The sequence below is a fragment of the Ruditapes philippinarum genome, unplaced genomic scaffold (assembly GCF_026571515.1).
Source record: "Ruditapes philippinarum isolate M1 unplaced genomic scaffold, ASM2657151v2 ctg1221_1_1_1_1, whole genome shotgun sequence".
NCBI lineage: Eukaryota > Metazoa > Mollusca > Bivalvia > Venerida > Veneridae > Ruditapes > Ruditapes philippinarum.
Genome location: NW_026854744.1, coordinates 271,296 through 297,824, shown reverse-complemented (window position 1 = coordinate 297,824; position 26,529 = coordinate 271,296). Strand labels below are relative to the sequence as shown.

The window sequence follows — 26,529 nt, the reverse complement described above, 5'->3', positions numbered from 1 at the left end:
TTCCGAAGAGTATCGGAATTTTTTATATGTACTGGTATGTCATTCCATATTTTTGGTCCAGAGTATGCAAATGATTTTCTGAAGAATTCTGTTTTAGGTTTTGGTATAATTAGCTTTGCATTTTGTGCTGATCTGAGGTTTAAGTTGTGCCTTTCATTTACTGTCTGGAATTTATTTTTCATATATGTTTGAAAGTCAGGTTCATTAATTGATTTATACATACGAATTGACTTTTTGTATATGATTCTTTGGTCAGAAGGAGTATTCTTGCTGCCCTTTTTTGAAATTTAATGACATCAGATAGTAATTCGTTATTGCAGTTTCCCCAAATAATACAACAGTAGTCCAAGTGAGGCAGTATGTATGCATTAAAAAAAAGTTTTCTTGAATGAAGATTAAGATACTGTTTAAGTCTAAGAAGTAAATACAGCTGTGAGTTTGCATTTTTTTTATGCCCCCACAATGTGGGAGCATATAGCGTTGCACTTGTCCGTCCGTCCGTCAGTCAGTCCGTCCGTTTTCGTCAGTCCGTCTGTACGTCCCGAAATCTTTGTGAACGCAAACTCCTCTTAAACCGGATGGCAGATTTTGCTTAAACTTACAGGGATGAACAACCTTTAATGTGTAGATAGCAGTAAAGGAAGGAATTTTGCTGCAACCAAATTTAACAGAATTATGGCCCTTTGTTTGATTTTTTCACTAGATACTATGTAGAAATTTTGTGAACGCAACTCCTCTTAAACCGGATGGCAGATTTTGCTTAAAAACTTACAGGGATGAACAACCTTAATGTGCAGATGGTAGTAAAGGAAGGAATTTTTTTGCTGCGACCAAATTTAACCAGAATTATGGCCCTTTGTTGATTTTTTCACTATATACTATGTAGAAATTTTGTTGAACGCAACTCCTCTTAAACCGGATGGCAGATTTTGCTTAAACTTACAGGGATGAACAACCTTAATGTGTAGATGGCAGTAAAGGAAGGAATTTTTTGCTGCAACCAAAATTTAACAGAATTATGGCCCTTTGTTGATTTTTTATCACTAGATACTATGTAGAAATTTTTGTGAACGCAAAACTCCTCTTCTAAACCGGATGGCAGATTTTGCTTAAACTTACAGGATGAACAACCTTAAATGTGTAGATGGCAGTAAAGGAAGGAATTTTTTGCTGCGACCAAATTTAACAGAATTAATGGCCCTTTGTTGATTTTTAGTTTTCAACTTGTGGCACATGTAGTCCAAAAAATATTTGACACTAGAGTCATAAGATTTGACAGAACAGTGGCGTGTGGGGGCATCCGTGTCCTATGGACCACATTTTCTAGTTTATAGTTGACTGGACCTGTGTTTTTCCATTAAGATTGTTGTCTACATACATTCCAAGTAGTTTTTTTCAGTGTTTGTATATTCTATTTCTTGGTTATTAAGAAACAAAAGTAGGGGGTTGCATATTATCTGTTTTTGTGCTTTTTATTGATAAATGCATAGCTTTAGATTTCTGAGCATTCATCAGAACCATTGCATTTTGCATGCACCATGTGTTAACATTATCAAGATCTTTTTGAAGGTTGCTGTTTTCTTCTTGTAAAGTATTGCCAGTAGTTGTCAGAGAAGTGTCATCTGCAAAACATATCAGTAATTGATTGTTTGATATGAAATGGTAGATCATTTATGAATATAATGAATAGAAGGGGCCCAAGGACTGAGCCTTGGGGTACACCTGAGACAACTTTCAGCTGGTTCAGATAATACACCAGAAACATTTACTTTTTGATACCTTTCTGACAGATAAGATTTAATCCAATTTATAGCTTGTGAAGAGAGATGATAAAAAAGGTAGTTTTTCAAGTAGTAGGTTATGGTTTACTAAGTCAAATGCCTTAGATAGGTCCAGAAAAAGTGTACCAACAAGTTTGCCATTGTTTAGTGTATTGATCCAGTTATCAACTATATTTGTAAGTGCTGTTTCACAGGAGTGGCTTGTTCTGAAACCGGACTGTGTAGTGAAAAGTAAATTATTATTTTCTAGAAAGCATTTCAAATGTTCTGATACATGCTTTTCGAATATTTTAGAGATAAGTGGAAATATTGATATTGGTCTATAGTTATTTTTGTCTGATTTTGACCCTTTTTTGTAGACGGGTATTACCTTTGATTGTTTAAGCTGCTTTGGGAATTTTCCATGTTCTATACTTAGATTTATTACAGAACAGAGGGGTTTACAAATGACGTCTGAGGCTGTTTTTAGGAATTTTGCACTTATGCCATCTAAACCAGTTGCTTTTGTAATATCAAGACTGTCCAACTTTTGTTTGACATAACTTATTTCAACAAAGGGTATTTTGAATTTATTAGAATGATTTAGAGTGTCAGATTTCAGAGAATCATTTAAAGCGGTTTTCAAAGAATCTGATAATTCATTAATGTTTTCAGCCTTTTTAAATATATTTGCAAAAAAGTTGTAAAAAGTGTCTGCTGTTGATTTTGGGTCAGTTATTGGTGAACCATTCTCATCATTTATGTAGTTTGTTTGATGATTTTCTGTTTTGCCAGATTGAATTTTTAAGTTTTTCCATAATTTTCTAGGGTTTTTGAGTTTATCACTTGTTCAAAGAAATCTGTTTTTGCTTTATGTGTTAATGTTTTTACTTGTGATTTCCATTATTTGAAGTCATGAATATTATTTTTCTTTTTTGCATAGTTCCTTTTTTGTATTGCATCAGATATATCATCATTAAACCAATCAGCTTGGTTTCTGTTTTACTCGTTTCTGCTTGTATGGAGCATGCTTATCTAAAGTTTGTAAAAATAATTTGTTAAATGTATCTAAAGCATCACCTGGATCACTAAACATATCAAGGAGAGACCATGGCTGCTCTGACAATTCATGTACGAAATTTTCTGCGTTAAAGTTCTTTAAGTACCTATATTTTATAGTGGCATGCATTGGACCTTTGTTTACAGTTTTAATTGTTCGTCGTGTGAATAATATAGGATAATGGTCGCTTATAGAGTATAGGGACTGCAGTGTAGGATACATTATGTGGCTGGTTACTGTAAATGTGGTCAATAGTGGTTGAAGTCAATGGTGTGACTTTTGTAGGATGTGTTATAAGTTGAGAAAGGTTAAATGTGTTAATAATATTATTCCACCTTGTATTATTTGAGCAATTTGTAACAAAATTATAGTTGAAATCTCCTTAAAGAATTAATTCTTTGTTTTCAATAAATATTTTATCAAGGATTTCTTCCATTTTATCATTCCATGATGCAAATGATGAAGGTGGCCTATAGATGTAACCCATCAGAAATGGTTTCTGTTTGTCAAGTTTTATTTCAAGCCATATTGACTCAATATCCTCCGATTCTAAGTCAGATCTTAATTCACATGGTATTGTAGACTTAACTTGCACTTTCCAGTACCGTCCATGAACAGGCTCAATCAAACTGAGCCTGCAACATTTTCAATTTTGCCGTGTTGGGCTTTCTTTAGGGATTCTGTATTTATCTTTTTTAACATATAACACAACTCCACCACCATTTGATATCCTATCGCATCTAAACAGTTGATAATTTTTTAAACGTATCTCTGAATCAGAAAAAACATCACTAAGAAAAGTTTCTTGCAGTCCCAGAATGTCTATATCTTGATATTTGTCTACCAGGTGTTTTACTTCATCTATTTTTGGATAAAGATAATGGATATTTAAGTGCATAAAGTTAATACCTCTTTTGTCAAATTGTATTTCATCTAAAATGGGACTTGTATTTACTTTATCATTGTCTTCTGTCAGAGAAAGGTTATGTGATAATGTTCTATCAGTGACATGTGGTTCAGTATTGGTTATACTAGTAGCTGAATCATCAAGTACAGTGTTATTTACCAGTGTGGCATCATCCAAGGTGTTCTGGGCCAGGGATTCCAGGCATCGCGATATGGTTTTCTCCGAAAATGTCTCTGCCTGCTGTGGTCGTTGTGAAAATTTCCTTGCTTTCTGGAAGCATTATTGGTACTTGATCTATTTCTGTGTACAAGTTCTTGGTTGGTGATGCCGAGGATATCTCTAATTCCTGCATTTAGCTGTTTTCCTAGCAAGACTGAGCCTTCTTTATTTAGATGTACCTCATCATAGAAGAGGCCTTGATTGACTTTATCGTCTGTCATGAATGCATAAGCACTGTTGATGAAAACAAATTCCCCTTTCTTGCAAAGTTCTTTAAGAAGGCTGTTTGTTTGAAGGATATTTCTTCTAGACAACATGTCTCTCTTTTTTGGCAGGATAGAGGATATGGCAATTTTTGCCTTTTGATTTGCAGATTGCAGTGAATTTACCAGGGTTTTGAAATCCTCGCATATTGTTGTTGGGGTGTCAGCATTTGAGATATTGTTTATGCCTGCCTGTATTATGATGATATCTGCTTCTTTGGCAAGGTTTGTTTTCATTTCAGAAGTTGCTTTGTCTAAGATAGCTGCACCCCTATTTGATTTGATGTTGACATTTATATTGTTTTTGCTCATCTTTCTTCCCACCAGGCCTTTCGTCACAGAATCCCCTAAGATGAGAACTTTATGTTTCCTAGATTTACTTGTACTACTTACAAGTGTTTGTGTTTTGTTCGGGGAGTTGTACGGATATTGCCTGTATTCAGATGCAGGCTCATTCACATTTGTTTTTTTACTTGATGCTTTATCTTGCACTGAATTTATTTCTTTTTGCATATGTGATGATGCACTTTCAACATTATTTTCATCTTTTAGTTCTTTTCGCAGAGTTTTTATTTCATTTTGAAGAAAGAATATGTCAGTTTTTGATGACACATCCTCTGTTCTTCTCTTCACCTGATTTAGTGATTTTGTAAACTCCTCAAATTGTTCCTTCATTGACATTACATCAGACTGAAGTGCATTTATAATATCTTGACGGACAAAATATCTTAAATTCTACAGCATTTGACGGAAATTATTTTTTCCTTTAAGCTGATATAAAATTTATCTTTTTAAGCCGAAAAATGTTTGAAAAATGGACAGAAAATTGTCAATTTTGTGTAAAATTTGATGTTCAGTTTAGCCGCATTTTTCGACTTTAAAGCGGCTTATTTAAAATATCCTGAAATAAATTTTTGATTTTTTTTCTTTAAACGTCCTTTAAAATGTATACTAGGCAAAATAACTAAAAAAATTAGGGGGCCTCCGACTCAAATTTTTTGGTACGCGTGATTTGATTTCCCCTACCCTTGGAGTAATTTTGTAACGAAATTCTACGAACTTTGCAGATACATTTGAGACTTCAAAGTGCGACAATAATGTTCAACTTATCAGGAGAATTGTTCTATAGTTTTACTTATACATATGAAACAACAACAACAATGTTCCATTGCAAATGCTTAAAACTTAAAATGAGACCTGACAATGAAAAAACATATTTATATTTAAGATTTAGGCGTTGATATTTTTGCTTATTCATAACATACACGCTATTTTTTACGAGCACTTCACAATATCTGACTAATATATACTCAATTTTCTGACCAGAAGCAAAGACTGTAACCCAAATATAGTCTAAATACAAGTACATTTCAATATAACATGTTACTTGAGCAAAAAGGAACTGTCAGCAGTGTACGAAACTTGCTAGATATGTATAACAACAATTGCCTAACTATCATGGGTTTGGTCAAAGTGCAATTTTATTGAATTTATTATCGCCTTTCCATTTTGTGACGTTTATGTTTGCTGAAAAAAATGTACGAAAACAAACAAATTTTCTTCTTGTTTTAAGCATGATTAATAACTTCATATGGAATTGTAAACATACGAATGTTCAGAAAATGACCTCAGGCGTTCAACAGCAACGCGTACGCTGCGCAAACAAATACAGCGGAGAGTTATCATTGCGGTGTAACTTACTGATATTGTAATAAATTAAAATTAATAAACTTGAATCAAGAAATATGCCATAAGGAACAAAAAGCAACTACATGTATATAATTTATGTAAATTTAGAAATTTACGGAAATTCAATCATAAATTAATACAGAGTCTACAAAAAATTCTGCAAAGCTATACATTTTGTATTACCCACACTATGAGTGATATACTGTGAGTGATATGTATTTTATTTCACCTATTAAAAACCAGAATTTGAATTTCATTTTTAAGCAAAAACTATTACAACAATTTGACAGAGTATATGCTAAATAACTGTGTGAAATATTGACAAATGAAAATATACGGTTCATAAATGAAATTTAGTCAATTATATTAGCGTGAAGCAACAGTCATGTTTGAAACGTAAGCTCAGTGGGTGTTGGATTACAGAGGTAGCACGTTTGAATCTACAAGTAAATAAACATCTATAATACATTTTTTCTCGTTTTGCTTATCATTTTAGAATATCATAATGTTAAAAATAATGATTAATTGAGGATTCACCATGAATGCTGTATTAAAAACTATCAAATCGGCCTATGGAAATATTCATTGTTCACTGTATAGCCAAATTTATGGTAGAATTTATTTTGAAATGGAAAACTTAAAAACAGTATTTTAAACATGAAATATAATGAAACGCTGTAAATACACATCTGCGGATGTTTAGCAGAACATGTATAGCGAACCAGGCGGTCTTGAGCTATAGATACTGCACAAAGGAGTGTTGCGTTGTAAATCTTTATACAAAATAAAGATATTTCAATATATATTGTCATTTTTTTATCAGTACATGCTACGGGCACTCTAGAGGATCTGTCAACGTTTTATATGTTTTGTTCACCGACCATTTAATCAGTTGCAATTGACATGTTAATAAATATAAAACCGGGAAATATTACATTTTACTCAAAGTTTTACTATTTAAAATGTTATTCTGACATTAATATCAGATCAGACTATTATTTCTTTCCTCTTGTAGAAAGTGGGTCATTCTGAAGTACGTCCTTATTCTCTGTTTTATATTCAAAATGTTTATTTGCAAGAATAAAAAAAAATCATATTTTGGTAATATCTGACATTGTAATAAAAAATATTACGTATTTTAGTAAATACGGACACCATACAAAGTTCCAGTATATTACGAGTGTATGGATCACAGTATATTAGTCATATACACATTGCATGATACACGGTCCCGTACATCTAAGTATTCAAATTTCACTTATTTGTGCCTGTCTATCTGTAATATTCGGAATTCCGTACCCTTTATTGTATCCATATATTTTCTGCAGTGGTCATAATGGCATAAAATTTCGTTTATAGTGGGATTTTGACACAGGGCAGACATTTTAATGACATATAAGTAACAAATGTCCCGTGATAGCGTGACTCTAATCCAAAGGAGTGGGGGAATAAAATGACGCATACTGTCACGGTACGGTAACCCCCTATTTTTTTTATATGCCCGAAAGAATTTCAGGCATATAATGTTATACCCCCTGGCGCCCGTCCGTCTGTCTGTCTATCTGTCCGTCCGTCCGTCTGTCAGTCCTTCCATTAGCAATTGGTTTCCGGAGCATAACTTAAGTTCCATTTGGCCCACAACATTCAAACTTCATAGGATGATTGTCCATATTGGGTAGAAGACCCCTATTGATTTTGGGGTCACAAGGTCAAAGGTCAAGGTCACTATGACCTAAAAACTGAAAACAGTTTCTGAAGCATAACTTAAACCCCAGTCACACTGGAGCTTAAGATTACTTGCGACCACCGGCGACTTGTAAAACTGACGATCATCAGCGATTGTCTGCGACCAAAACCATTTTTGCACGTATAAATTTACTTCTGCGACTATCGTAAGACCAGTCATCATTGACAATCGCACGACAGGTCATAAGCAAACGTACGATGGTCTCAAGATTGTGTGGGATTACTTACGACTACCCGTGACCTGTCATGCGATCACCTACAACTAGTCGTACGACCATCACACGATTACTAAAGACTACTCAAGATTATCAGTGACTAGTGGCAATTTGTAAAGACTGTCGTAAGATTGTCGCACTTCTGAACGACCATCGTGCGACAGCCTAAGACCTTATAAGATCACTAGCGACCTGTTTGATCGCAAGGAGGTTTTTGTGCAAGCTCAAAAACCTCTCTACGACTGAAATTGGTCGTGGGACCTAAATAAGATAGCCTGCGACTGTCAAAGATAACCGATGACCGTCGTAAGACATTTTAAAGATTGTCCGCGACCAGAGGTCACAGGTGATCGTGAACTGGTCTTCACTGGTCGTAAGCTCTAATGTGACTGGGGCTTTAAGTTCCATTTGGCCGAAAGTGTTTAAACTTCATAGGATGATTGTCCATATTGGGTAGAAGACACCTATTGATTTTGGGGTCACAAGGTCAGAGGTCAAGGTCATTATTACTTTTAAACTGAAAACAGTTTCAGGAGCATAACTTAAGTTCCATGTGGCCCACAGTATTCAAACTTCATAGGATGATTGTCCATATTAGGTAGAAGACCCATATTGATTTTGGGGTCACAAGGTCAAAGGTCAAGGTCACTATGACCTTAAAACTGAAAACAGTTTCCGGAGCATAACTTAAGTTCCATTTGGCTGACAGTGTTGAAACTTCATGTCCATATTGGGTAGAAGACCCCTATTGATTTTGGGGTCACAAGGTCAAAGGTTAAGTTCACTATTACCTTAAAACTGAAAACAGTTTCCGGAACGTAACTTTAGTTCCATTTGGCCCACAGTATTCAAACTTCACAGGATGATTGTCCATATTGGGTAGAAGACCCCTATTGATTTTAGGGTCACAAGGTCAAAGGTTAAGTTCACTTTTACCTTAAAACTGAAAATAGTTTCCAGAACATAACTTAATTTCTATTTGGCCCATAGTGTTGAAACGTCATAGGATGATTGTCCATATTAGGTAGAACACCCCTATTGATTTTGGGGTCATACGATCAAAGGTTAAGTTCACTTTTACCTTAAAACTGAAAACAGTTTCCAGAACATAACTTAATTTCTATTTGGCCCATAGTGTTGAAACGTCATAGGATGAATGTCCATATTAGGTAGAACACCCCTATTGATTTTGGTCATACGGTCAAAGTTCAAGGTAGCTATTACCTCAAAACTAAAAACAGTTTCCAGAGCATAACTGAAGTTCCATTTGGCCCACAATATTCAAACTTTAAAGGAGGATTGCTATTTGAAGGAGATAATGCTTTATGTAATTTATGTAATGTCTTACAAATGCTTCATCCTTAGTAAAGAAAAAAAACACTTTCGGGCATATAATGCTCCGCCTAGCGGTGCTCTTGTTAGTCATTTAGACTGAGTATACATTTTAAAGGATGTTTAAAGAAAAAAGATCAAAAATTTATTTCAGGAATTTTTAAATAAGCCGCTTTAAAGCGAAAAACGCGTCTAAACTGAACATGAAATTTTACACAAAATTGACGATTTTCTTTCGATTTTTCAAACATTTTTCGGCGTAAAACAAGAAATTTTATATCAGCTTAAAGGAAAAAATAATTTCTGTCGAATGCTGTAGAATTTAAGAGATTTTGTCCGTCAATGGCGTTGAAATACCTGTAACAGTTGCCAAAGATACGCAACGACGTCATGTTCAAAAACGGGCTTTGACGGCCAACTCTGACGCCGTGTGTACAAAAATTGGCTGAAACTATTGAAATAAAATCAACGGAACCTTATCAGAAAATTATGGTCAACTTTTTGCATGCCAATTTTCAAGACGCTACTCGAAAGTTCGCAAAGTGTTGCGTTCTACCAGTGACATTATGCCAATCCAAGGGTATAAATGAGTGAACAGTTGAAAGTCAAAATATTAGTTTTAATTTTGCCATAATTCCTTTAAATATTTAAATTTATTTCGCATTAACAATAAACAACACACGCATCCAAGCGAATTGTTCATAAATAATTCCGTAAAAAGAGTGGGGCAGTCTTTTTATATTTTAGGCAGATTTGAATTTTATCCTTAACATTTTCCAATATGAGCTGTTGGTCAATCACCATTTTAACTGTCAATCTTTTGAAATATATAATAAGTTAAACTCAACATGACTATGAAAATATGAGCAAAATGTCACTTTAAAGTGGGAGAGTTCACATGTATGAATCATGAGTCACAATTTATGGTCATAAAAGTGATATTTTTATATATAAAATATATAATCAATGTTAATTCTAATACATTGTATATATCTTAATAATCTAATAAAAAAAATTATATTCTTTAAAAACAAAAGCATGACAGTGAAGGAACACATGGAGTTCTACAGCTCAATGAAAGGAAGCTCGTTACATGGCTTATCAGCAAAGGACGAGATATGACAGTAAGTATTTTACATAAGATATTGTTATTCTACATGTTCTTAGTTAATCTGGTCAATTTTATCAATTTTATCTAGAAAAATTGAAGTTTACTGTTTGAGAAAACACTGACCAGTTTCTTTATCATTATATCTTTATATAATTTAATGTTTTTAAAAATCCATAAATATGTTACCAATCAAAGTAGGAAAAGCACAGTAAAGGTTACATTGATCTGAGTGTTGAAATAAAGGAAACTGAATACAGTTATATAGTTACAACATTAAAGGGACTCCACTTAAGTTTTTTGGCACACTGTAATCAAACTTGAATAATTTTTCAAGATAAATGATCCATTTGATGTTGGTCTAGACCAATAACTTCAATAACTTATGTGCAAAATTTCAGATTATTCGCTCTCTGTATAATTACTCTAGGAGTGAAAAATTATCCCAAAGTGAAAGGCTTTTCACTCAAATCAGGCTAAGAAAAGCACGAAAATATCATTTTCAATTTAGTTTTGATTATGTTTATTAATTATCTTTTGCATATCCCTCTTAAAGTGCCCCAGCTGATCTATGTAAGAAATTAAAATTTTATGTTTTTTAAGGTTTTGGACCTTAGTGGAGTTCCTTTAAAGAAGAAAGCATCACACTGCTGAGAATAAATAGTAGCAGTAATTTTTTAATGATGTCTCATGTAAAATCTTGTATGTTATGAAAAATTTATATGAAATCAGATAATATAGATGTTTATCAAGTTGGGTGATGTCCTTTTGCTAAATTTCACGCACAAAATCACTTTTTCAGATTGCTTAAAGATGTTGATTTATGCTATTGTCGAAATATGTTGGTGAAGAATCTGTCCGGTGGAATGCAGAGACGTCTTTGTGTAGCTCTTGCTTTTGTTGGCGACTCAAAGGCAGTTATTCTTGATGAACCAACAAGTGGCGTGGATCCAAGCAGTCGGAGGGCCGTCTGGAATCTAATTATTAAACGAAAATCAGGTAATTCAATTTAAAAATTTTACCTTCTTGCAGTGTATTTGTGATTACCATCCTTACACCACCATCATTCTATCAAACTTGCTTCAAAGCACACAAAATGCTCCAGAGCACATTGATTCATTTAAGTTATGCTTTGGTTGTGTTATAAATTGCTTGAAGTGCTATAAGTGTTATGTTACTGTTATTCGTCACCTTAGTGCAGTAATTGGTTATGTCCTTCTAAATTTAATAGGAGTTGACCAGTTATTGCACTAAGGTATGTTTGCTTTGCATGATGATTGTTATTTATACAAAAGTAACATTGATATAATACTGACTGTTGTTGCAAATAACATGCATAATGCATGAACATTGCTTTTATTTAGGTGATATTTCTTTAAAGAGCAAGGAAAAGTATATATTTTATTGTCATGACACATTTGAAAATAAGAAATGAAGGTTTTTGTAAAAAGTTTAAAAAGGTTACACTTGAACTTTAAATAAAGGATCTGCTTTTAGCAGCCTGCAAGCAATTAAAGTTACAATAATCAAGATGAAATCATAAACTAATGTCAGAATGGAGATGGAACATACATTAAGACAAAAACTAATAAACAAAATGTCACTGATTTTCAAAATGTTTACCTCTAAACTAAAAAAAGAAATATTTTTTGATTTCTTAGATGTTAAAAGTGAACATTATCTCGAAAAATGATGATTTTCTTCTTTCCCACATTTTTGCACAGCTATTATGAAGCATATACCCCGTAATAACTTTGTAAAATTTAGCATCTTTTTAGTCTCCTACCGGTTTAACCGGAGGGGACTTTAGGTTTACCCTCCATCCGTCTGTCTGTCCGTCCGTCTGTCTGTCCATCCGTCTGTCTGTCTGTCCGTCAGTCCATCCGTCCACAACACTGGATCTCGCAATAACCCAAAATGTACTAAAAATATATTTTTATGAAACTTGAAATATGGGTAGATGGCAGTCTGGAGATTATGCACATCTTTTTCTTTACTTCCTATGTTGAAAATTCTGGTTGCTGTGGCAACAAATAGCCTGAATTTCAAGATTTCTGATTTAAATTTTTCAGCTTTTTCACTATAAGTTCTTTATTTCTTAAGGTGTTTACTTCAAACTTTAAATATAAGTTTCTGGTCATCAACCACATCATATGTGACAAGGTTTACAACTCTAGCACAAAAATTATCAGTATTACCTCCCTTGAACTTAGAATTTTTATGAAAAAAATGTTTTTTTAAATAACTTCTTTATTTCCTAATGTATCTACTTCAAACTTCATATATATGTTTCTTATTATCACTCAACATTTTTGAGAAGGTTAAATACTGTAGCAAGACTCTTTCCAGAATTATGTCCCCCTTGAACTTAGATTTTTTTCGAGAAATTGATATTTTTTACTCCAACTTCTTCATTCCTTATAGGATTTACTTTAAAATCCCACATCGTAATAATATGACAAGGTTGTTTAAACATAATTTCCTTACTAAGCAGGGAAACTTAACACATTACTGTGATATAGACAAACTAAGAACTCAAGAAATTTAAGTTCATTCATGTCATTCATTCACTGGTAAAATTGAATGGCCAATGGCCCATCAGAATGTTGATGGGGTTCTAACGGTTCTAACCGGTAGGGGACTTATGGATTGCTTGCAACACTATGATAATTGCTTGTTAATTATAATTTGAATTGAATGTTTATTTTGTCATTGTATCTTAATGTTATAAACTGAGCTTGTTTTTATGCCCCTGGGCATATAGTAATTGAACCATCCGTCCGTCCGAGGTTAACCTAGAACGGCAAGTTGGATTTTTTTAAAGTTCTACCTGTACCAATGGCTTCTTAGTTTACACACTTAATAATCAATACAAAGTACATGATCTGGTCAAGTTACATAACTATGGCTACCATATTTACAAAGTTATTGCCCTTTTCAGCACTTAGAAAATGAATAATGGTTAACCTAAAACAGCAAGTTGGAAATATCTTAAGTTCTATCTATACTAATGGCTTCATAATTTCCACACTTACTTATCAATACAAAGTACATGATATTGCCAAGTTATATAACTGTGTCATCCATATTTCCAAGTTGTTTCCCTTTTTTCACTTTGAAAATAGGGCCTTGTCTGGTTAACGTATTCTTGCATAACGGACTGGCGTTTCTGTGAGTTTTACCAATGCCGGAAATTTCGTCTGGCAACCCCCATGCCAGATGAAATTTCGCGTGCCAAACAACAACGTCATTTTAGCGCACTTTATGAATGAACCGCGTTAAAATGACGTCGTTTTAGAAGGGAAAGATGTGCTTATGATGACGTCATTTCACTGTTGTTATTTAAGTTTCATACGCTATTGTAAGAAAATAGTTAGGGATGAAATGACTTTAATTTCCATGAACATATATCATATTGAGGTAAACCATTTTAAATATGAAATAATATGGCAGAATATGCAAGAAAAAATATCTAACATATGTTTGCGGTTCGGATCGGAATATCCGTCCCTCGGGAACCCGCCCATGGGCGGTAACGAGGCTGGTAACCGCAACATATGACAGATATTATTATTCCGGCAAGTTGGATTTTTCGTAAATTTCTCTTAATTGCTTAATTTATTTAATGATATCTTGCATATTTGGTAGGTGGATACCTTTAATGGTCCTCTATTTTTTTGTGGAGTAAGTGGTCTCTAGAGTCAAGATCAAGGTCACTGGTTTAGAAAATAAATTTAAACATTTTTGCTCATACAGCTTTTATGTTTTGGTCGATGTCTGTCATGTTTAATACAAACATGCCAAGGGAGGTCCTCCTTCTTTGGGTATAGTAAGGGGTCATTTGGGTCAAGGTCAATGTCACCAGTGTCAAGGTCACCAATGTTAAAAATAGATTTTTACATTTTTACAGGTGTATTAACCATATTCTATAGACAGATGTCATTTATAATTTATAGGAACATAAAATTTGATGGAGTTAGTGGTCAGTTGGGTCAAGGTCACCAGTGCTAAAAATAGATTTTTACACTTTTGCTCATACAGCCTTTATTTATTGACAGATATGTTTCATATTTGGTAGGAAGATAACATGCATAGTATTCATCCTTTTGATTGGGGTAGGGATCAGTGGGTCAAGGTCACTAGTGCTAAAAATAGATGTTTACACTTTTGCCCATACAGCCTTTATTTATTGACAGATATATTTCATATTTGGTTGGAAGATAACCTGCATGCTATTCTTACTTTGGATGGAGTTAGGGGTCAGTTTGGTCAAGGTCACAAGTGCTAAAAATAGATTTTTACACTTTTGCCCATACAGCCTTTATTTATTGACATATATATTTCATATTTGGTTGAAAGATAACTTACATGGTATTCTTCCTTTGGATGGAGTAGGGGTCAGTTTGGTCAAGGTCATCAATGCTCAAAATAGATTTTAACATTTTTGCCCATACAACCTTTATTTATTGACAGGTGTATTTCATATTTGGTAGGAAGATAACTTGCATGATATTCTATAGGTGTCAGTGGGTCAAGGTCAAGGGTGCCAAGTATAGATTTCTTACATTTATATATATTTGATAAAGTTGAATATTTATCACTTCACAAGCCATAGCAATGACTTGGCAACTTATATATTTCACAATTACAAAATGCCATGACTCTGTCAAGCTATATAACTTGGGTTTACAATTTTTTTGGCAATGTTTCTGTCCATAGCTGAGTGAATGGGTAAACATTTTTTGAAATATTGCTACTGACAAGAATTGGAGCTGGGGGCATTTGTGTTTAACAAACATGTTCTTGTTTGCTCCTGTGGGCTCTGGCTTCTGCAGAAATAAGGTGCATTACTGCTATTCTTGCTATTCTTAAGTGTATGTCTGAATTGGATATTCTTTGTTTTGGTATTTGTTTTTCTTATAAAGAAACCAGTTTCATGGACTTTTAAGTGCAAGTTTGTCATTTGACAGTTTTAGTTATAAAATTTCTCTGACCATCAATGCTGACAGCTGTTTTAACATGGAACCATGAGTCTTGCATATTAAAAAACATGTGACAATGGAACATGCTCATCTGATTTTATCCATTATTTATTATAATCATTTATTAGTTAATGTGCACCTGTGTGAGCATTTTTTTTTACAAGAATAAATAATAAAGAATTTTTGGTTGCAAACAAAATTAATAATTATATCTTTTTTCTTAGGAACTGCTATTCTTCTGTCCACCCATCACCTTGATGAGGCCGATGTTATCAGTGACCAAATAGCATCATGCATGAGGGAAATTTGTTGTGTAAAGGCTCCTCGATGTTCTTGAAGAAAAATCTGGCCAGTGGTCACAGGCTTACCATTGTTAAGGAAGAAAGTGGTAAGATCTTTTATGGTGTTGTACTAGATATTTTTAGGGGTCATATCATACACCTTGTCTAAAATAAAAGAAGCATAACATATGCAAAAAAAAATGTCTTTAAAGGTCCATTATGCCTCAGAAATGCTGGCCAATTACCTGAACAATCTTGTAAAATTTGTTGCTTTTTGGCAATAAGTACAGTTATAGTGAAATAGTTTTTAGCTAGACTATTCGAAGAATATGAGAGCTATTGTAGTCGCCCCGGCGTCGGCGTCCGCGTCCGCGTCGGCGTCTGCGTTGGTTAAAGTTTTTTGTAAAGTCAAATATCTCAATTATTACTTGAGATATTCAATTGAAACTTACAATACTTATTTATAGTAACAAGGTACATCAGATTGACAAGTTGGATAACTCTGCATACAATATTGACAGAATTATGCCCCTTTTTAACTTAGAAATTTTGGTTAAAGTTTTTTGTAAAGTCAAATATCTCAATTATTGCTTGAGATATTCAATTGAAACTTACAATACTTATTTATAGTAACAAGGTACATCAGATTGACAAGTTGGATAACTCTGCCTACAATATTGACAGAATTATGCCCCTTTTTAACTTAGAAATTTTGGTTAAAGTTTTTTTATAAAGTCAAATATCTCAATTATTGCTTGAGATATTCAATTGAAACTTACAATACAGTCAACTATCGTTATCTCGACATCGCTTTTCTCGATATTTCGTTATCTCGATGAAATTTTGAAAGTCCCGATTTTCTTCCTTCTTTATCTATATTGGAAATATTTGTTTATCTCGATATTTCTATTTCGATATTTTCAGTATCTCGATGTAAAATTTCAGCCCCAACAGTTATTTTCACACTATTATCCTTTGTTTATCTCGACTTCGTCTGTTCCCTTCAGACGTGTGAAAAACACAATCTAGACGATAATTGCTCAATTAATAGCGTGTGTCATAATGACGATTATGTTTGTAACAAGTTTAGCTGTTTTTATAAAAGTTAATCTATTTAGCGTGTTGATTGACTTATGTCCACAATGAGTGAATTTTACATTCTTTTTAAATATTCGAACACTGTATCAATTCATTATGACTTTAAATGTAAATGAAAAAGTGAAAGTATAGAAACGCTATCGTTGCAATATTGTTTCACAACATCACCACCAAATCAATCAGCGGTGGAACAATCTCGAGAAAGACCCGATAAATAACCCGGGAGGATATCCGGATCAACCATATCCGATATCCGATTCACTATATTGGTGTATTACTGAGTAAACCTCACTATGTGTTTTTATCACAGACACCCGTATTTCCGCTGGTAAACATCCGCTTATGTTACTTTGTTAAATATTGACTAGGCCTATGAAAACAAGACATTGGGATATTATAGTTTATTTGACATAAGGTATGCACATGTCTTTTGTATAAATCAGTTTCGCCTTGTTCTAACCCTAATATGTTTATCTCGACATTTCGTTATCTCGATATTTTTTGGACGGTCCCAATGACTTCGAGATAACGAGAGTCGACTGTACTTTATTTATAGTAACAAGGTACATCAGATTGACAAGTTGGATAACTCTGCCTACAATATTGACAGAATTATGCCCCTTTTTAACTTAGAAATTTTGGTTAAAGTTTTTTGTAAAGTCAAATATCTCAATTATTGCTTGAGATATTCAATTGAAACTTACAATACTTATTTATAGTAACAAGGTACATCAGATTGACAAGTTGGATAACTCTGCCTACAATATTGACAGAATTATGCCCCTTTGGAACTTAGAAATTTTGGTTAAAGTATTTTTATAAAGTCAAATATCTCAATTATTGCTTGAGATATTCAATTGAAATTTAAAATACTTTTTTATAGTAACAATGTACATCAGTTTGCAAAATTGCATAACTCTGTCTGCAAAATTTGCAGAATTATTTGCCCCTTTGAAAGTTAGAAATTTTGGTTAAAGGTTAAAGGTCTTCAAAGATATTTACTTGAAACTTTACACATGCACTTAGGGTCATAATTGGAGGGTCATAATTGTATGTCACTGACCAAGTTCCATAACTCTATCTTGCATTAAGGCTGATTCATATTCCCTTTTCTACTTAGTCTCTTGGTTAATGTTTACATGCAAGTTTTACATATCTCAATAACTATTAAAGATATTTATTTAAAACTTCACATATGCATTTAGGGTCATAATTGTAGGTCACTGACAAAGATCCATAATTCTATCTTGCATTTAGGCTGATTTTTCTCCCCTTTTTCAACTTAGAAATTCATGGTAAAGTTTTGCTTGTAAGCTGTTATCTCAATAACTACTGAAGGGTTTGTGCCTTTTTGGGACAATTTTATGCATTCATAATAATAAAGCAGTGATTTACTTGATAAAACATCTTAATAACAAGCCTTTGTACCTTTTCTGTCAAATTTATGTATTCATAGGTTATTAGTATTATTATACTCAATAAAACACCCTTGTGACATTACCTTCCGAATAGTCAAGCCAATACTGTATGATTGGCCTATAACATGAATTTATAAAAAAAAATTGGCCCTTTAGTGAACTTAAAAAATTTAACACTATGAAGGCTCTTTTACTATCAAGCACTTAGAATAGTCGAGCATGCTGTCCTACTGACAGCTCTTGTTTGTATACTACTTTGCTTATATTTTGCTATTTGTATGACACATTATTTTACATGTGTATCACTACTTTCTTCAGGTAACAAGCATCTAATGTTCTCTAAAACCATTATTTAAATGTAAAAAAATATGTTTGCCCTTTCTAAAGAAGTAAATAAATTATTTGTTTCTGAGGCATAATGATTATTGTGCTCTTACAGGTTTGTGATAGAGAAATTAAATGTATGATTTAGTATTAATATCTGGTATCACAAAGTGTTATTCTGATGGATTGTATCACTGAAGTTGATTGTGTTAACATTTGAATAATGCATGAGACTGTTTAAAGAAAACTGAAGGAATTATAATTATTTCTCTATGCAAAGGCTATGAACCTTTAAATTTTGTAAGAATCAAGTTAGGCCAGTGTTGTGTTCAGTCATCAAAATATTCCTTTTATATTTATGCCCCCGCCATATAATGGCAAGGGCATATAGTGTTACCCTGTTGCGTCATTCCTTCATTCCGTCATTCCGTCCTTCCGTCATCATCAGTTTCCGTTCATTATCTTAATAACCGTTGCACCTATTGAACTCAAATTTGACATATAGATATGTCATGAGAAAATACAGGTCAAGTTCGAAATTAGTCATGGTTTGATGATTTTTGGCAGAGTTATGCCCCTTTTACTTTGAAAATAATATGAAATTTTCAGTTTCCATTCATTATCTCCCCAACAGTACAACACATTCAACTCAAACTTGACATATGCATATGTTATGAGAAAATACAGGTCAAGTTCAAATTTGGTCATAGTTTGATGATTTTTGGCAGAGTTATGCCGCTTCACTTTAAAAATAATATGAAATTTTCAGTTTCCGTTTATTATCTCCCCAACAGTATTACACATTCAACTCAAATTTGACATATGGATATATTTTTGGAATTTGAGGCCAAGTTCGAATTTGGTCATGGTTTAATGATTTTTGGCAGAGTAATGCCCCTTTCACTTTGAAAATGATATGAAATTTACAGTTTCTGTTCATTATCAACCCAACAGTGTTACATATTCAACTCAAAATTGACATATGGATATGTCAAAGGAATGCGCAGGTCAAGTTGGAATTTGGTCACGGTTCGATGATTTTTTGGCAGAGTTATGTCCCTTTCACTTTGAAAATAATATAGATACATCTTAGGAATAAGCAGTTTAAGTTGGAATTTGGTCGTTGTTCAATGATTTTGGACAAACTTATCTTTCCTGAATGTTGCAAAAATTTTGAACTTTCAGTTTCAGCACTCATACTTTTGTGGAAATGTATATAGTCATTATTTTGGCTACAAATATGCAATATGCTATTTTCAAAAGGTTAAGACTGAATAATTTCAGTGCCTTGAACATTGTATAAAAATGGTTTGTGTTAACATTGAAAAGTTTTAAGGGCTTTGAACATAGAATTAAAAAAATAATTTGTGCAAACAAATTTGGAACTAAATATTATAACATTTGAAATTTTGGCTGCATGCGGGGGCATCCGTGGCATGATGACACATTTCTAGTTTCCTCAAAATATTACTGCCATAGTTATACAGTATAAATAAACATTCTTAATGTTATTTTGTTTATTTAATATTTATTGTAGATACAGAATAACTATGTTGAGAAGATGGTTGCCTGGAACCAGGCTTCATGCATCTGCTGGAACAGAAATGACCTTTGTCTTACCCACAGATAAAGATGCTGACTTCTACAGTCTCTTCCAAGACTTGGAGGCACAAGTTCAATCCCTGGGTATTGTCAGTTATGGCATATCAGACCCACATTTGGAAGAGGTATGTGTCAGTGACCTAATTTGACTGTTGTATGGATAGTTTATGTTATTTAAATGTTCTTTTATTAATATACATCTAATCTGAAATCATATTACCAAAAGATTACATGATAAAATTGAACTAAAAGGGAATCTTGTGTGAAAAAATGTTGGTTTGGGTCAGTTCTGCTGACATAGACAAACAATTACACAGTCATGTAGAATGCTAACACTGTAAATGTATTCATGTATTTCCTCCTATCTACATGTATAAGTGTTTTCATGAAGATATTATGTTGTCTTCCTTACTGTAAAATGCAGGTAAGATAAAGATGCTCTAGATTTAAGAAATTATATCAGAGTAATCAAATAAAGGCATAAGTGGTGGAATTATGAGAGTCAACCTCACATTTTGAGGATCCTACCTTGGGGTTTGCTTGTAGATTTATTCAGTATTTGTAGAGTTTTTGCCCTTGACTTAGTAAAATTTTTGCAATTTTCAACTTGTGGGTAGCCCAAAAATTATTTGACCTATAGTCATGAAACTTTGCAGAAATGTTGGTCAGCATGATTGTGTAGTTGTGCCAATAACTATGTTTAATATTATAATATATTAACCATAAGTAATGAAATCTTCATGGCTTGTTTTAATGCATACTAATTTACTAGTATATTTACTAAGTACATGTATTTTATAAACAATCCTTGTTGTTTTTGTTTAACCAGGTATTTTTGAAGGTGTGTTCAGCTGCTGATATTGGCAGGAAGATTACACCTGAGATGTTGAGACATATAGAAGAAGGAGACAAATGCTGCAAATGCTAACTCTAAGGATGAATGGAAACATGACTTTGAAAGCTCAGGTAAAGATAACCTTATTTTTATTTGCAACAAAAGTTTGTGTTTTTTTTATTAAATGAATACTGGTAATATACTTGGTTTCACATTATTTCTTATATGATAAACTTAAATACATGAACATGTATATGTGATTTCTCAGCTTAAAACAGCATGCCTCTAGATTCATTCTAATTTTCATGAAAATTTTGAAAATGTATTTATAAGTTGTATTGTGAAGTGATTTTGACTGATTTTACAGTATTTTATCACCATATTTCTACTGTGTTACTAACACAGTAAATTAAGGGCTGTTTTTGCATATCTTGACCAGAATAATCAAGCTAATGCAGTCACCCATTTGTCGGCATCGGCGTCCCTGTGGTTAAGTTTTTGCATGTAAGCTGGTAGCTCCATAACTACTGAAAGGAATGGATTGAAACTTCACACACTTGTTCTCTGTGATTATAGAAGATGATTGGCACAAGTCCCATATCTCTGATATGCTTTTTTACATAATTATGCCCCTTTTTCAACTTAGAAATTCTTGGTTAAGTTTTTGCGTGTAAGGTGGTATTTCCATAACTACTGAAGGGAATGGATTGAAACTTCACACACTTGTTCTCTGTGATTATCTTAGATGATTGGCACAAGTCCCATAACTCTGTTTGCTTTTTTACATAATTACGCCCCTTTTTCAACTTAGAAATTCTTGGTTAAGTTTTTGCGTGTAAGGTGGTTTCTCCATAACTACTGAAGGGAATGGATTGAAACTTCACACACTTGTTCTCTGTGATTATCTTAGATGATTGGCACAAGTCCATAACTCTGTTTGCTTTTTTTACATAATTACGCCCCTTTTTCAACTTAGAAATTCTTGGTTAAGTTTTTGCGTGTAAGGTGGTATCTCCATAACTACTGAAGGGAATGGATTGAAACTTTACACACTTGTTCTCTGTGATTATCTTAGATGATTGGCACAAGTCCCATAACTCTGTTTGCTTTTTTACATAATAACGCCCCTTTTTTGACTTAGAAATTCTTGGTTAAGTTTTTGCGTGTAAGCTGGTATCTCCATAACTACTGAAGGGAATGGATAGAAACTTCACACACTTGTTCTCTGTGATTATCTAAGATGATTGGCACAAGTCCCATAACTCTGATTTACTTTTTTGCATAATTATGCCCCTTTTTCGACTTAGGAATTATAGGTAATTTTTTGCGTGTAAGCTGGCATCTCCATAACTACTGAAGGGTTTGTACCTTTTCGGACAATTTTATGTATTCATATAGGTAAGCATTATTATACTCAATGAAACACCCTTGTGACAACTTTTCAAATAGTCAAGCGTTACTGTCCTCCGACAGTTCTTGTTGTTAATTTTCGTGGATTGCAAGTGCCGATTGCAATATGTAAATTACTTTATTTGTTCAACTTACAATAATTTACTTTTAAATACATTTCCAAAATTTTCATGAAATAAACATGAATCTGGAGGCGTGCTGCTTTAAAATTATGCATGTTATCAGATTTTCAGAATCAATCTATATATTAAAGTGATAAAATAGTTTGTTTAAATATTTTAGCGTCTAGTGGAAGTAGAACAAATTTAGCCAACAATCATCAAGATCAGGCGATGGAATGCTCGCACTTTTAACGAAATTTTTTCATCATTATCGTCGAGAATGGCGTATTGTTATTACCACATTGATATTGCCTCTCCTGTTGTTCTTGCTGGCATTGGGACTGTACAAAAGAAAAACCCTACTCGACGTCCGCTCCGAGCCGACTCCTCTCTCCTGGCATGTACAGCCCAGATATGTACACCTTCATGCAGTAAGTACAGATCAAGAGTTGGTTATATTGTTACAAACATAATAATCCCTATAAAAATGCTGCACATGTTGAGATTCAAATTATGAACTTTGGCTTTGACTTACAAACCTAATAACCCTGTGTTTAGACCACTGTAGAACTATTTTAGATTTAAGGGAGTGTATTAATGAAATAGTAAATGAGATAGGCACATATTGTAGAGTTTTTGGGGGGGAGGACTTCTTTTTTATGCCCCCGGGCATATAGTACTTGAACCGTCCGTCCATCTGTCCGTACGAGGTTAACCTAGAACGGCAAGTTGGATTTTTTATGCTCTCCGAAAAATTTGGGGGGAGTATATAGTCGCCGCCTTGTCCGTCCGTCCGTCCATCCGCACTACCGAATAAGGATAGGGGGCCATCTAACTGTAAACAGAACAAAAGAGAACAATAGAGTTCATTCCGTAACAATAGAGTAAGGGGCCATTGGCCCTCTATTAAACAATAGAAAATAACAAAAGAAATGGCCCCTTATTCCATTTCGGCCGGATGTCCGTCCGTTGGTCCGTCCATCCGCTTTTCTTGTCCGGGACATAACTTTGAAACAACAAGAGGTATCAACATGAAACTTTGTAGGTAGATAGATCTCATTGAGTAGGTGTGCAGTGCACATGAACCGTAACTCTGCCTTGCCTAATTTTTGAATTATTCCCCTTTGTTTATTTTTACACTTTGAACTTTGTCTGGGACATAACTCTAAAAGTATAAGAGGTATCAACATGAAACTTTGTAGGTAGATAGATCTCATTTGGTAGGTGTGCAGTGCACAAGAACCGTAACTCTGCCTTGCCTAATTTTTGAATTATCCCCTTTTGTTTATTTTTACACTTTGAACTTTGTCCGGGACATAACTCTAAATGTATAAGAGGTATCAACATATAACTTTGTAGGTAGATAGATCTTATTGAGTAGGTGTGCAGTGGGTCAAGGTCAACAGTGCTAAAAATCGATTTTTACACTTTGCCCATACAGCCTTTATATATTGACAGATTTATTTCATATTTGGTAGGAAAATAAGTTGCATGATATTCTTCCTTTGGATGAAGTTGGGTCAAGGTCGCCAGTGCTAAAAATAGATTTTTTACACTTTTGCCCATACAGCCTTTATTTTAAATATTGTTACTGACAAGAATCTTAGCCGGGGCCATTTGTGTTTAACAAACACGTTCTTGTTAGCTTGACTCTTTTTTTTTAAAAAAAGAGTAGAGGTATTGCTATAGTCTCGGCGGCATTGCCGTTGCCGTCCGCAAACGTGTACCTGGATCATAACTTTTTTATTTCTTGGTGTATTGTCTTCATACTTGGCCACAACAACCCTTGGTACAAGACCTTTCAAAACTACTGGTGCAATTTTATCTAAACTTTACAAGAATGATCAGTACCAAGTCTAGTTGTGCACTGTCTGTCTGTCTGTCCGTCTGTCACAAAACTTGTCCCAACATGAAATTGGCCATCATGAGGCGACACATGTGATCACTGATCGTCTTGTTTATTTCTTGATGTATTGTCTTTATACTTGGCCACAACAACCCTTGGTACAAGACCTTTCAGTAGACTACACTTACCTTGACCTTCAACCATAAATGACCTTGACCTTCAAGGTTAAAAGTCCAAATTTTGCTTGTTCATGCTGTTATTGTCTGTAACTTTGTTATTTTTGAATGGATTGTCTTCAAACTTGAACATAATAATCTTCAAGGATATCCCTTAAAAATAACCAAACAGACCTTGACCTTCACTCATAAATGACCTTGACTTTGAAGGTCAAATTATTGAAATTTTCATATTTTTAGCTATTATTGGCTGTAACTTTGTTATTTTTGAATGGATTGTCTTCAAATTTGAACATAATAATCTTCAAGGATAACCCTTAAAAATAACCAGACAGACCTTGACCTTCACACATTAATGACCTTGACTTTGAAGTTCAAATTATTGAAATTTTCATTGTTTTGACTGTAACTGTAACTTTGCTATTATTGAATATTATAACAGAACATACTTAAGGAAAAGACCTTGTTGTTAATCCTGACTTCACCATGTGACACCACGTGACACCACCACATGACTTCACCACGTGACAACACCATGTGACACCACCACATGACACCAGCACATGACACCAACACATGACTCCACCACATGACTCCACCACGTGACACCACCACCCATGACACCACCAGGTGTCACCAAGTGACTCCACCACGTGTATCTATTTATAGAATTTTCTATTTATAGAATTGTGTGTTTCTATTTATAGAATTTTTATATATACAAAATATATAGACAAAACTATTGTGACATGACAGACCAATTAATTTTATAAAAAGGAAACATTAAGATTTTGTTCAAACATTTCTTTGTTTGCTTTTAGAGAAAGTAAAAAGTCGAGCGTTGCCCCCGCCCGGCAGTGGCTCTTGTTTTTTTTAATATCACATAAATTTATTTGTTATTTGATATGTAACATTCTTTAATTATATTTTCTGTCAATATGAAAATTTAAGTGATTTTTTAAAGAATGTATGAAAGAATATGACTCATCTGCTAATAATAAATGTCTCATGTCCACTTATTCTGTATATTGATTTGATTCACAAATTACATTTCACTCAGATTAAATTTTCCCTGAGATATAAGATTAATGTGATTTAAGACATTTCCTCGAAATTGATTATTTCAGACAAAATTCTACACGATTTACTCTTGGTGACGAAGTATTAGAAACGTTTATGGTAGACCCAGGAATTGGAACATCTTGTATGGCTGATGTAAATCTTGGGTAAGTATTTTATTAGATGCCATACTGTCTTGCAGCATCAGTAAGTGTTATTGGTAGGGGATCAGTAATTGTAGATAATGCATGATTTAAGGCAAGAAACATGTAATTGTAAAATTTGGAAAATGAAACATATAATATTGGTTGTTTGCATGAAATATATATAAACAAATTGTATTGTTTCTCACAAATACTTAGCAATTGTACTTTGAAAAATCTGTGAAACTCTGGCAACTACATGTATTACTAGTATACTCAACATCACTAATTCCGCGTCATCACTTATCTCACGGTAATGGCATATTTTCATGTGACCATTGTTATAATTGGTCAGAATTGACATATTTTATTCAAACACCTTAACAACAAAGTTTTTGTGCAAAATAATTTAAATCTATAGAATTTTACGTAAAACTGAACAACATTTTACAAACTTCTGCAAAAAAACAACAATAGTCCATTAAATTTGTGCATACGTCTGAAACAATCATCATTTTCTAAATGTTCTTGTGTGTTGAAAAAATAAATTTTGAGTTACAATGTAAAGATACTTTTAATATTTAAAATTATGAAAAATTACTTAAAGACAATTTAACTGAAACATGAAAAAACTGAAATAAAACACCATTACCGCGAGGTAAATGATGACATACTGTTTTCAAAATGGCCGACACACGGTTTACATCTGACAAATTAAAACTAATTTTGATTGAATATATTGTTGTTTCCTTGTGTCATATAGCAGAAAAATGACTAAATGATACAGTTTATGACGGTTTTTGTAGTGTAAGTTTATCGTTTGTGTTCTTTACTGTTTTAAAGTGTTAAGTACCGTGACCTAAGAGGAGTACAGTATATTTAAAAATAACTGTTATCTAGCAAAAGTGCAATTTATTTGTATATAAAACTGTTGTATTTATTAAATTGTTTTATT

At 33.4% G+C, this 26,529-nt stretch overlaps 1 protein-coding gene across 1 annotated transcript in view; it reads left to right on the top strand.

Moving 5' to 3' along the window:
• LOC132740909 (glucosylceramide transporter ABCA12-like) overlaps positions 1–26,529 on the top strand; it is a 38,567-nt gene that overhangs the window by 11,173 nt on the left and 865 nt on the right. Inside the window, exons 4-10 of the mRNA XM_060728968.1 lie at positions 10,229–10,315; positions 11,102–11,298; positions 15,506–15,669; positions 19,940–20,129; positions 20,834–20,970; positions 22,532–22,781; positions 25,500–25,598. Of these exons, the coding sequence (XP_060584951.1) occupies positions 22,750–22,781; positions 25,500–25,598 (131 nt within the window). The 5' untranslated portion in view covers positions 10,229–10,315; positions 11,102–11,298; positions 15,506–15,669; ... (1 more) ...; positions 20,834–20,970; positions 22,532–22,749. The remainder of the gene's footprint in view (positions 1–10,228; positions 10,316–11,101; positions 11,299–15,505; positions 15,670–19,939; positions 20,130–20,833; positions 20,971–22,531; positions 22,782–25,499; positions 25,599–26,529) is intronic.